The 13,862-nt window shown below is 36.4% G+C and overlaps 1 protein-coding gene across 1 annotated transcript in view; it reads right to left on the bottom strand.

Moving 5' to 3' along the window:
- The window catches only part of CPLANE1 (ciliogenesis and planar polarity effector 1), a 163,143-nt gene that overhangs the window by 78,745 nt on the left and 70,536 nt on the right, over positions 1-13,862 (bottom strand). Inside the window, exons 22-30 of the mRNA XM_025388536.1 lie at positions 10,959-11,068; positions 10,640-10,798; positions 9,837-9,945; positions 8,329-8,629; positions 6,300-7,239; positions 4,408-4,556; positions 3,235-3,401; positions 2,582-2,664; positions 853-932 (exon numbers count right to left, since the gene is read on the bottom strand). Of these exons, the coding sequence (XP_025244321.1) occupies positions 853-932; positions 2,582-2,664; positions 3,235-3,401; positions 4,408-4,556; positions 6,300-7,239; positions 8,329-8,629; positions 9,837-9,945; positions 10,640-10,798; positions 10,959-11,068 (2,098 nt within the window). The remainder of the gene's footprint in view (positions 1-852; positions 933-2,581; positions 2,665-3,234; positions 3,402-4,407; positions 4,557-6,299; positions 7,240-8,328; positions 8,630-9,836; positions 9,946-10,639; positions 10,799-10,958; positions 11,069-13,862) is intronic.

A 13,862-nucleotide genomic window follows, 5' to 3' on the forward strand; every position in this document is an offset into this window, starting at 1 on the left:
TCTAAAATTCTAGAACTTCTAAAATTCTAAAGATTTAGTGGCCGGGCGCGGTGGCTCAAGCCTGTAATCCCAGCACTTTGGGAGGCCGAGACGGGTGGATCACGAGGTCAGAAGATCGAGACCATCCTGGCGAACACGGTGAAACCCCGTCTCTACTAAAAAATACAAAAAACTAGCCGGGCGAGATGGCGGGCGCCTGTAGTCCCAGTTACTTGGGAGGCTGAGGCAGGAGAATGGCGTAAACCCGGGAGGCGGAGCTTGCAGTGAGCTGAGATCTGGCCACTGCACTCCAGCCCCGGCGACAGAGCGAGACTCCGTCTCAAAAAAAAAAAAAAAAAAAAAAAAAGATTTAGAAATATGTTCAAACTGCAACACATGAAAACTGCCTTCAGCTCTCCTTGAAGCAATAAGCTAGCCGGCAGTGTAAGTGTACATCATAGCCCTAATGAATAGTGTATAGTAATCACCACGACAGTGAAAGATTTTATACATACATAAAATAATTCATAATGGTTCTTTATTTGATTCAATAAATATGGAATAAGTATGAAAAGTGGTTCCCTAATTAGCAGCTAAATAAGCTTTGACCCATTTACAGCTTTATTTTGATAAGGCTGATAGTGATGAGAGAACAAAAGGCATTTTAGAGATCATTATTTATTTTGCTCTATCAATACACAGAAGTATAACATTTACCAAAAATCATTTTACCATAACTATAAGCTGAAGTTACAGTTTCAGTAGAAACACAATACCACCCTAAATCATGTATTGTAAATTATGAAGGAAAAAAGCTGAAAGCTTCACTGAAGTAACCAGAGACAATCACTGTCATACTTTTTTCCCCCTTACCCTTTCTGTTCAGTCGATTTTTCCTCCGTATTTGTCTCCAGTGGTTCTTCCCTTTGACACTGAACCTCTTCTGTGAACTCCTTTTAAAATTGATAGTATGCAAAAAGAAAACAGGTAAAACAAATAGGTATTACTGTCTTGAGTATTTTCAGTCTCATATTAGCTGCTTAACCAGAGTAACAACAGTCTACAAGCAAGTGAGAAATCACACAGTAAAATGTACTCCCAGTCCTGCTCTGACCAAATCTTTATACTGTGTGAACTGCCTCCAGTCTGCCACACTGGGCTATTGAGCATGCTAAGTTACAAAGACAAGATTGTGTCAATAGACTAACACACTGTAAATTATATACATATAACACTACATGATTATTCATTTCCCTGCAAAAACAACTATAAAACCAGGAAAAATGAATCCATTTTAAAAGAATTGTTACAAGGCAGGTGGATCACTTGAGGTCAGGAGGTCAAGATCAGCCTGGCCAACATGGTGAAACTCTATCTCTACAAAAATTACAAAAAATTAGTCAGGCATGGTGCCGCATGCCTGTAGTCCAAGCTACTTGGGAGGCTGAGGCAGAATTGCTTAAACCTGGGAGGCTGAAGCTGCAGTTAGCCAAGATCACACCACTACACTTCAGCCTGGGCAACAGAGCAAGACTGTCTCAAACATAAAAATAATAATAATAAAGAACTGTTACAACAGATAGGGCACAGTGGCTCACACCTGTAATTTCAGCACTTTGAGAGGCTGAGGCTAGGAGTTCAGGACCAGCCTAAGCAACATAGCAAAGCCCAGTCTCTACAAAAAAATGTTTTTAAAAAAATTAGCTGGGCATAGTGGTGCGCACCTATAGTAGGACCCAGCTACTTGGGAGGCTGAGGCAAGAGGATGACTTTATTCCAGGAATTCCAGGCTGCAGTGAGCCACGATTGTGCCACTGCACTCCAGCTTGGGCAAAAGAGCAAGACCCTCATCTCAAAAAAAAAAAACAAAAAACAAAAAACAGAACTGTTACAATAATTGGAAATGTCTATGTTCCCCCTGGAAATTCAATGTATAGAGTTTTGAGAAAAATAATACCAAAAGCATATATATGTATAAAAAGTACAGCTGAAATATACTTTTTAATTTTTTTTTTTTTAAAGACAGGGTCTCACTCTGTTGCCCAGGCTGGAATGTACTAGCACAATAGAGCTCACTACAGCCTCAAACTCCTGAAGTCAAATGATCCTCCCACCTCAGCCTTCCAAGTAGCTGAGACTACTATAGGCACATGCCACCATGCCTGGCTATTTTTTAATTTTTCGTAGAGATGGAGTCTTGTTCTCTTGAGCAGGCTGGTCCAAAACTCCTGGGCTCAAGCAATCCTCCCGCCTCAGCCTCCCAAAGTGCAGGGATTACAGGTATCAGTTGCCATGCTTGGCCATACTTCCATACTTTTTAAATAAAGGACACGTTTGCTACTCTTGATTAAATAAATTTGCTGAAGCAGTTTATGGCATGAAAATTTCATTGCCTGAAATTATTGGACATGTTACTATACTATACTAGAATTTCAGGGAAAGAAAAATGCCACACAGCATGGCTATATTCTACAACCCATAGTGCATTTTTAAGAGCTAGCCTTGCTTTGATATATTTAATAACAATGAATAAAAACATGTATAATTTAAACACTACACAAAATGAAAGATGAATAATTGTATCCACTATTTATTGACTTACTTCTTCTAACTGCTGTGGTAAAGTCATCATGCAAATGCCAAGATTGGGACTTCTGAAACCTCCAACAGATTCTTTAATGTCTTCTAGCGATAAGGAAAGATGAAGAGAAAACTGATCATTAAAAAAATTAAACTATTGACTTTTTAGGGGGCTCAGGGAATATTACCAGAAACAATATAATGACAGAAATATTTTCTATCCTTTTTATAAAGACAGTCTTTGAAGACACCTGGAGTCTATTCCATCTTCATCAGGTAAATTCCAGATAAGCCTTGAGAGGCCTTATTATTCAGTATGTTTAACTCTATGTAGTGCTCTGAGAGTTTGTGTTTTAAGGAAGACTGCTGGGGAGAGGTTTGTAGAATTGCTTTACAGAAATTAAGAGACCATAATTATTACATAAGCAGCACAACAGGCCCAACAATTGTAAAAGAGCACCAACATAAAAATACCTTAGATCTTCTTGGTTTTATCAAAACCAAAATTAGAGTTAATATGTTCAATGTTTCATAAATATTTAATTCTCTTAATTTTTCATTTTAGGCTCCTGTAAACACACTTACGTGGAAGACTAAATAAGTTATCTCAGATAATATTATTTACCAATTTCAAATTAATAAAGCCAAAAAAATAGATTATCTAAATAAACTGACCTTCATAGTCTGATATGTGCATATCCATTTCCTCTTTTGTAAATGCTTGTACTTCTAAAAGATTCTCATCAATATCTATAAATTCTTTTTTAGTATTATGAATGACGGAAATAATCTCAACATTGATTTCTTTTATATCAGGATTTTTTGCTTCAGTTGGCATTCTACTGAAAAAAATGCAGCAACTAAAATTACAACTACTCTTGTAGATAAAGAGCTACTTTACATTATAATTCAGTTTTTGTTTTTGTTTTTTTTTTGAGATGGAGTCTCGCTCTGCCGCCCAGGCTGGAGTGCAATGGCGCAATCTCGACTTAATTCAGTTTTTTAAAAACAAAGAACAAACTTTGGTTTTATATTTATAAAATCTTTCTTAAAAAAATTCTGATACATAGAAGCTCAGTTAAAGATTGTTCAGTAGGCCGGGTTCCGTGGCTCATGCCTGTAATGCCAGCACTTTGGGAGGCCGAGGCGGGTGGATCACCTGAGGTCGGGAGTTCAAGACCAGCCTGACCAACATGGAGAAACCCCGTCTCTACCAAAAATACAAAATTAGCTGGGAGTGGTGGCACATGCCTATAATCCCAGTTACTAGGGAGGCTGAGGCAGGAGAATTGCTTGAACCTGGGAGGCGGAGGTTGCGGTGAGCCAAGATTGTGCCATTGCACTCCAGCCTGGGCAACGAGAGTGAAACTCCATCCCAAAAAAAAAAAAAAAAAAAAGATTGTTCAGTAAATAACTAAACATCCTAGTTTTTATTTATTCAAATGATTGGAATAATTTCAACTTATCTAAAATTATCATTCTCACAAAGGACTATTCATGCTATAATGGCTTTTGCCTTGGGATTCAAAGCTATGTTACTCCTAGCATTGCTTCATATACAAAAATGGACGAAAGGATTAGTTCAACTTCTGATATGGGAAATAAATTGATAAAGGAATCTCTCAGGATGAATTAATTGTTGTCTCAGAAAATATAAGCTTGACCAAGAGGGAAAAAATACAATTTGCAATGAATTGTTAAAGCACCTCAGAAAGCTCACTGCCTGTTCCTCTACTTCAAAAAATGCTCATTCCTTTAACTTTCAAGGGTTTGATTCTTCCCTTTAAACCCAAAGGCCATCAAACCAGGTGTCTTATATTGAAAAGAAGAGTATAATCAGCAACTTACTTCAAGATATTTTGACAAGATTTATTCTGACCATTTCTTTCCTCTGTTCCACCTGGAGCTGCTACTGCAACTGAACCGCCAGCATCTGATTTGCTCTCCCTCTCAATACTGGGTCCAACCTGACACCGAGTGTCACGATTCTCTACCATCTAAAGCAAACCATTTACAGTATTTAGTATTTATTGAACCCTTTATTTTTCACCATATTTTAAAATTATTCATTCTTTCTACAGGAATTCTGAATAATCCTCTTATTCATTTATCAAATATTTACTGCATTTCCACAACTCAATATTTGTTGCTGAAGCAATGATCAAGTCTTTATTCTAACTGGAAAAGCAAATCTGACTACCTAAATAGCATTCAAAAGAAATCAGCCTTACACATTTGCAAGGGATATTGTCATTGTTTTCAGGCCACGAAACAGTGGCAAAAAAATTATAATATTCTCATTTCATTCCCTTTGCTATATCATAAAGACATTCAGTAGTTATTTCAAAATGACATAGTAAACAAAAATACATGCAGCTAAAAACACAAGGTACGTATCCCTTTTGTCTCAATTAAAATTTCCATATACATTACCTAGAAATACAAATTTCAAGGATGACAAATATCACAGTATCATATAAACTGTATACCTTATGATAACAGAAACCAATCTCAAGGAAAAAAAAAGAGGACTGGTGTGGTGGCTCACGCCTATAATCCCAACATTTTGAGAGGCTGAGGTAGGAAGATTACTTGAGCCCAGGAGTTTGAGACCAGTTTGGGTAACAAAGAAAAATTCTAAAAAATTTAAAAATTAGCCAGGCATAGTGGCATGAGCCTGTGGTCCCAGCTGCTTGGGAGATTCAGGTGGAAGGATCACGTGAGCCCAGAAGGTCAAGGCTACAGGCAGCTCTGATCCTAAGACTGCACTCCAGCCTAGGTGATAAAGCAAGACTCTGGACCAGGCGCAGTGGCTCACACCTGTAATCCCAGCACTTTGGGAGGCCGAGGTGGGTGGATCACGAGGTCAGGAGTTCAAGACCAGCCTGGCGAATACGGTGAAACCCCGTCTCTACTAAAAAATACAAAAATTAGTCAGGCGTGGTGGCACGCACCGGTAGTCCCAGCTACTCGCAAGGCTGAGGCAGGAGAATTGCTTGAATTCAGGAGGCAGAGGTTGCAGTGAGCTGAGATCATGCTACTACACTCCAGCCTGGGTGACAGAGTGAGACTCCATCTCAAAAAAAAAAAAAAAAAAAAAGCAAGATTCTGTCTCAAAAAATAAATAAGTAAAAAATAAAACAAATTCACACACACACACACACACACACACACATGCGCGCATTCACATCCTTCAGCCTAGAATAAACTACTTTGGAATAAAGGCACTTGCCATTGACTAGGGAAGAAAGAATAGTTAATTAAACACTAACTCCTCTACTGACTCCCATCTGCCTTTCTGGGTTTGATTCTTCAACCTCTTCTGGCCTGAGAGTATAAGAAAAACAATCCACTAATGGACGTGATGAGACATCAGTAATTAAAACTAGAGAGCTACCTAGTCCTTCATCTGAACCAAAACCTGAAACCGAAGAGAGAAATAATATAACTGTAATACCACTTGTAATATCACTAAAATTATCTCCTTCCCCTTTTTCTTTTTTATAAATACACACAAAACTTCAAGACCTCACAGCCTCTCTGAAAAGCACGTTCACTTTAACTATTGTTAAGAATTAAAGGAACCACTAGAAGAAAAAAATAGGAGATACTGATTATAATCAACATTGTCATTAATTTTCTATTATTTAATGATTCTTTAATAGATGGGAAATGTAAACATAGTTTTAATCTAAAATGAGAATTCTCGTTTGTATGTAATGAACAATTGATATGCTTACCTGAATAATGGCATTTTTTGCCTTATATGTAGCAAAATAGGGTTGTTCCAAAAGCCATAATGATGTAAGAATGGCAGCTGTAGAGGTCTTTACACGAATTACTGGACTGTATTCAGAGGACGACTCAGTTATACCAGAATCACAGAGTAGTCTTCTATTAGACCACCTTATCATCCATTCCAGCAGTCTTCCTATACTGCCAAATGTGTTTAGTGCTAAAGGAAGATCTTCTTGAGGGTTAATATCATTGCACTGAATAGCTTTGAAAATACAACTTCTAGTTTTAATGGACTTGGGAGTCCAAAAAATGTTGTTTGATGATCTCTGGATTAGACATTTTTCTCTAGTGTCATCTTGTATTTTGTAAATTGACTTTTGTTTTAAACCAAATAATCCACTCATTCGTTCATTCTTATTGACTGCATTCAAAGGATATTCTAAAAAAGGTTTGATCCCTTGATTAACCAGTACCGATGATGAAAGTTCCTGGTTTTCTAAATGCATGCCATATTCATCATTTAAAGAGGATGATTTTTCTGATTCATAGGACTCAGGAGCAACAACAAAGCAAGAACCAGCTCTAAACACATTCTGGCTTTTAGTTTTGCTCTGACGTCGTTTTAATGTTGTATGTACATCAAAAAGTAAAGAATTAAGTTCATGTTCTCTAAGCGTTCCAGAAAAACTGGTTAGAAATGGAATTCCAGCATCCCTGGAATAAGGTAGGTCTCTTTCAAGAATGTAACTCAAAAAAAGATCAAGGAATTTAATATATTCATCATCGTCACGTTCAAATTCCCAAACACCTATTACAGGAAGTGTATTTTGTGATAACTTTTCATGATCTTCTTTCTTTGTAGGATTTTCCTTCTGATTACACATTTTCTTTTTATCAGTGAGCTTACCAATCGATGTTAATTCCATGTGATTTGGGGCATTTCTACAGCAAAAAAATAAAATAAAATAAGACAGAATTAAAGATCATTTAATCACTAAAACTGATATTAGAATTGACATGAAAAATTCTCTCCAATGATTAAGTCATGTATATTTTGTGTGCCTTGATTACATATATTTCAAATGAGGGAGTGGGACTAAATGATTTCTAAGTGTTTTCAAGAGTGGAACATTTCTACGACATCAAAAAAAAATTAATATCAAAAGGGAAAATTTGTATTAGAAGAGATTAAAATGTGTCCACAGAAATTTCACTATAAAAGAACATGAATGATTTTTCTGTGGGTAAAAAAAAAAAAATAGTCCTCTAATGGGTCAGATTTTAGGAATACAAAGTCAACAAAAACTCCAAGCCACTGATACACAACAAAATTTAGGATTTCTTTTCTTGCATCTGCCCGCTCAGCTCCCCTAATACCATGTATAACAAGCAAGACTGTCCTTTTTTGTTTTACCACACAAAATTAGGAACTTTTTCTAAACACTTTTACCTGCTATGAAACCAGTTAGGCAGATACCTTAACTGCCCAACCACAATTCCTTTTAAATGTTTCTTCTTAACGTGGTTCTTAGGGCAGAACACAGATCCTTAGTTCCCTCAGTAAGAGAACAGGTATTGGCCACCTGGGCTGAAAGCATCCCATCCCTTCTGCTTGAGGCAATTTCCTTCCCTGAAATATTTCCCTTAAAAATATTAAGGAAATTTAAGGAAAAATTTTCCTTAAAAATAATATGGCTAACTCAGTAACCCAAAACTATTTAAGTCTAAAGATTACTTAAAAAAACTGAAAGTCCTCCAGTGAAGCGTAGAATTTCATCTACTCCTCTGATTTTATAATTTCAGATGGCAAAATTATTTCATATATCAATAATACTTAAAGTAAATTTTCGAATGTACAGTCTCATTTTATACTCCTAATATTCTTATGAGTGGAGGGGGTGGCACTTATCATTCATATTATTAATAGTGCAATCTGTGAGGGTTGCTGGGACCAGAAATCAGCTCATCAGATGCCTGAAAGCTACTTTTCAAAGGAAGCGAATGCCTGTTATTAAAAGATCTCAATTGTACCTTTGATAGATATTTATCCTACTTTTTTCTTCAAACGACAAAGCTTCAGAGAATGTATCTGCCGTATCTGCATCACTGTGAACCATAGAATTCCCAAGTTCTGTGAGTGTACTTCTGCTCAAACTAGTCCCTAGGGAAAATCTGTCAAAACCTGGAGCCTCATCTGGTTTCTCTTCTTCAATTGGTTCCCATATATTCAATTCAAAAGAGCCTATATTTCTCTGTACACGTTTTAGAGCTTTCACCCTCACTTTCTGGATAGAATGCATGACAACAGACATCATTTCCTCAGTCTGGGGACCTGGAAAGAAAAGAATAAAAAGTCTTAGTGTTCATTAAAATGTTTCAATTCGAGACATACGGAGACCCAACTCTGGTCCCTCCTGGGGACAAGAAACCTAACTCATGACTTATTTCCACATTCTTACAGGTCGTGTTTTCTTCAGTATTTACTGGAAAGGTATTTTAAAGTAGAGCTGCAGAAGCTAAAGAAGGTCCATTAAAGAACACAATAAAAGAGATAGAACCTAGACCTCAGAAGAAACAGTATGCCCTGGAAAAAAAAACTTTAAGTGATTTAACTGTTTTAAAACTCAGAAGGATAATTATATTTAATAAAAAGAATAACCAATGTTTTTTCCATTCTCACATAGTAGAGAATAAGAGAAAATGAGTATAATTCTAGTCAAAAAAATCAAGAACATTTTTCTTACTACAAGTAATAGGAAACAATAGCAAGGGAAGGTTTTCAAGGCTGTCTATAGAAAAATTTTAAAACATTATTTAATACATAAACAGAATATTTTAAAGGATGTCAAAAAAAGTATTAAGAAAAAGACAAATCACAAATACAATATATTAATAGAATAATACAAAATCACTGGACATACCTGGACTTAAATACTGAATTATAGTTCTAAAAAGCAGGGTAATTTTAATTCTTTAAAAATTCCACAACGTTGTAAATGTACTTAATGTCAATGAATTGTATATTTTAAATGACTAAAATGGTAAATTTTATATTATATGTGTTTTACCCCAATAAGAAATGTGTGTATTCTAATTTTGAAGAACAAAATTAGAAGCATAAATAACCATAAAGGGAAAGGAAAGTTACTTGTTTTCAACAAATACTTGCAATATACAAAGTACTATATGCTCATTTTATATTATGTTATTTAATCCTCTCTGAATACACATCATAAAGCAGGTAATACTATGCCCACTTTACAAATAAAGATATGAGGCTCAGAGAGACTGAGCAACTTGCCTAAAGTCACACAGTTACTAACTGACAGAGCCATGAGCCACAGTCAGCTCCATCTGGTTCCAAAGCAAGAGATTAGTCTTTTTGCAATGGAGAAATGTTTCTACCTTCTCATACTCCTATCTTGAGGAAGAGGCAGAAATACATAGACACATAAGCAACAGTAAATAAATATTTTCAAAACAAAAAGGGAATCTTCCGCAATTTATCTATTAGCTATCTGAGAAACAACAAATAATACCTTTCACAACACAGTGTCTGAGTCTCTGGTGAAGAGAGTGATATTTGTCTCTTAAAGGAACCCTCACATCCTCAGGATAGGGAAATGCTTTCACGAAAATTTCTGCTACCTTCAGAAAAAAATTTTTTTAAGTTTTATGAGAAACAACATTCTTTTTTCTTCCATTCCACAAATATTTTATTTTAACTAAAAATATAAATGCATATTTCTTACTAATCTTTTGAGGTCAGGTCACAGCCTCTCCCTGAGCATGAGTCTGCTAATAGGAGTTTTGTATCAACTTACTTTTTTATTTTAAAACACGTAATTGACAAAACATGTGTATATTCAAGGTGTACGATGTGATGATTTAATATACGTATACATTCTGTGCTGATTTCCACAGTCAAATTAATTAGCACATCCATCAATACACACAGTTACTATTGTAATATCCTCCCTTATCAAATTTCAGGTAAACAATACACTACGATTAACTATAGTCACTACATTGTACATTGGATCCCTAGAACTTAATTCATCTTATAACTGAAAGGTTGTACCCTTTGACCAAGATCTCCCCATTTCCACTACATCCCCAACCTCTGGCAACCACCATTCCACTCTCTGCTTCTGTGAGTTTAAAATTTTTATATTCCACACATAAATGAGGTCCTACAGTATTTATCTTTCTGAACCCAGAAGATATTATGCTAAGTGAAATAAGCCAAAGAAAGGCAATATCATCCTTAATTAAAATTAAACAAAAATCTTTTAAAGTCCCTGATTCTGATGTAGTTTACTTTCACCTACAAGCACATTACCTTTCTGATTGGTGGCAGTTCTCCAATAAGGCTCAAAATTATATCCTGAATAAGTTCTTCCATATTAAAGAACCGAGAGAAAGGCAGCATTCTATAAGCCCATTCCACTGCACTAAGACAGTGCTCAATCATACAAGAATCAAACTCCACTTCAAGGTCCTAAAAGGATATTGAAAAACATTCATTTCTTTTTTAGTTTAGATGGTAGACCAGAATGAGTTCAAAAGAAAGTTTTGCTGCAAACAATAAAATCTTCTTTTAAACAATAATTTCCCAAGTAATGTGTGTTCATTTTTCTTATTTTTGCCCTGGTAAATACCTTTTCTCCCTTTACATTTTCTCTTGCTTTCTGATATTGCCTGCAACTAAGGGATAACTTATCACGGACATGCAGCATCCAACACAGAGCACAAAGTTCCCTGAAGCAACCTAAAGCAGGAACACAGATATGAAAGAAAATTATATGAGTATGTACATTAATATTATAACAACTCCACCTCTGCTGGTCATTTTTTTCAAAGTAAAGGTCTTTATTTCATTAATTATAAAATGAACACATGCATTGTAAATGTATATAAAAATCCTTATCTAAAAATCATGGAGACTGACTTAAAAGTCACTTATTGATATTTATTCATGTTTAAACATTTTTAATACTAAAAACAATTTCTAATAGTAAATAATTTATTAGAAGCAATACAAGTACACAAAGATATATAAAATCATACTATGTTTGCTGCTTTGCAACTAGCTTTTTTTTCACCTACTATATCTTAGATATCTTTTCATGTGCTTTTCATATACTGAGTCTTCTTATCGCCGATACGGTGTTCCATACTATAAACAATGCACGGGCTCACAATCCAGCTATCAAAACTAGTTTTCACTCTTCTGCTAATTTTAAATTTCTATTATAGTTAACATGTGACCAATTAAGTGAAAACCATCTCTCTACCCTACTGTTCTATGGTTAATAGGACCTTTTCAATGGTGTGATGTAGGCTTTGTAGACAGAGCAAGACTTTGTCTCCCAGCTACTTGGAAACCTGAGGTGGGAGGATCGTTTGAGCCGAGGAGTTTGAGACCAGCCTCCATGTTGGTATGGACGTGGTGAAAAGGAAACACTTTTACACTGCTGGTGAAAATGTAAACTAGTACAACCACTATGGAAAACAGTGTGAAGATTCCTTAAAAAACTAAAAGTAGATCCACCATTTGATCCAAACAATCCCACTACTGGGTATCTACCCAGAGGAAAAGAAATCATTATATGAAAAAGACACTTGCACCCGCTTGTTTCTAGCAGCACAACAGCAAGACCGTCTCTGGAAAAAGAAAAATACAGGAACTTTTCCTCTGGAGAAAGAAAGATAATACTCTAAAATTTAACAGTCATTCATTTATGCCTTATTTATTTTTATTTATTTTTTACTTATTATTATTATTTTTGAGACGGAGTCTTGCTCTGTCTTGCCCAGGCTGGAGTGCAGTGGCACGATCTTGGCTCACTGCAGCCTCCACCTCCCACGTTCAAGCAATTCCCCGGTCTCAGACTCCAAAATAGCTGGGACTACAGGCATGTGCCACCATACCTGGCTAATTTTGTATTTTTAGTAGAGACAGGGTTTCACCATGTGGCCAGGCTGGTCTCCAACTCCTGACTTCAGGTAATCCACCTGCCTTGGATTACAGGTATAAGCCACCGCACCCAGCCTATGCCTTAATTTTTTAAATAAGCCTTATTTTTACAATAAACTGACTTTTATATTAGTAGTCAGTATGTTCATTTTCTTTAGGGAGTTATTTACTATGTTTTTAAAATAAATACTACAAAGTCAAAAAGAACAGTTTGACATTATAGAAAGTGAGGAGAAAGCAGGTCTTCTACACATTCTATTCATCCCAATAGTGAGAGAGGATGGTGGGTACACGGCCCCAGGGGGACTATTGGGGTCTCCAGTGAGCATTTTCACACTACAGCCCACCCCACACATCAGATTCTCATAGATTCTGCCAGGGGAGCATGGACCAATCTTTTGAGAAAGGCATCATTACTAACAGATGTGTTTCATTATTTCATATTTCACAGGCAAGCTGGGATAGAACTAAGGCCAAGAACTAGCAAGATACAGTGCAGCAGCATACTAAACAGCGACTCATCTAAAAACACTCCTTATCTGTGTTTTTCAGAGTGTCGATTACAACCTATTATTAATTACTAGGCTATAAAATCAATACAGTGAGTCTCAATCATCTTTTAAAAATAGAATACAATAGAATATATCAAGAGTGCATTGCGGCCGGGCGCAGTGGCTCACGCCTGTAATCCCAGCACTTTGGGAGGACGAGGTGGGTGTATCACCTGAGGTCAGGAGTTCGAGATCAGTCTGGTCAACCTGGTGAAACCCTGTCTCTACTAAAAATACAAAAATTAGCTGGGCGTGGTGGTGTGCACCTGTAATCCCAGCTACTTGGGAGGCTGAGGCAGGAGAATCACTTGAATCAAGGAGGTGGAGATTGCAGTGAGCCAAGATCACGCCATTGCACTCCATCCTGGATGACAGGCTGAGACTCTGCCTCCAAAAAAAAAAAAAGAAAAAGAAAAGAAAAGAAGAGTGCACTGCACACAGTAAGAGTAAAGGTAGTTCATTAAATTTTCATTCCAACTTCATATGGGTGTGTGCATGTATAACCTTGCTGTAAAATCTGCACTTACTTTAAATCACGGTCAGAAATGTTTGAATACCAAAAAGATGTAATCAACTGAAACCAGAATAGAACAGGTTCTACCAGACAAATGATCTAGTTTCCGCAATAAATAAAGGGCATGAAAAAGAATGGGCGCAAGGAAACTTTTATAGATTAAGACAGACTTATAGGCCAGGCATGGTAGCTCTTCCTGTAATCCCAGCACTTTGGGAGGTCAAGGTAGGATTGCTTGAGTACAGGAGTTTGAGACCAGCTTGGGCAACAAAGTGAGGCCCTGTCTTTATGAAAAAATGAAAAAAAAAAAATTAACCAGGCCTGGTGGTGCACACCTGTAGTCCCAGCTACTCAGGAGGCTGAGGTAGAAGGATCACTTGAACCTGGGAGGTCAAGGCTGCAGAGAGCTGTGATCACACCATAAAAAGAGAAAGATTTATATATCAACCAAAATGCAATGTGTGGCGGACCTTGATTGGATAGAGATTTTTAGAAAAACTATAGAAAAGACATATTCGAG

The sequence above is a fragment of the Theropithecus gelada genome, chromosome 6 (assembly GCF_003255815.1).
Source record: "Theropithecus gelada isolate Dixy chromosome 6, Tgel_1.0, whole genome shotgun sequence".
Lineage (NCBI taxonomy): Eukaryota > Metazoa > Chordata > Mammalia > Primates > Cercopithecidae > Theropithecus > Theropithecus gelada.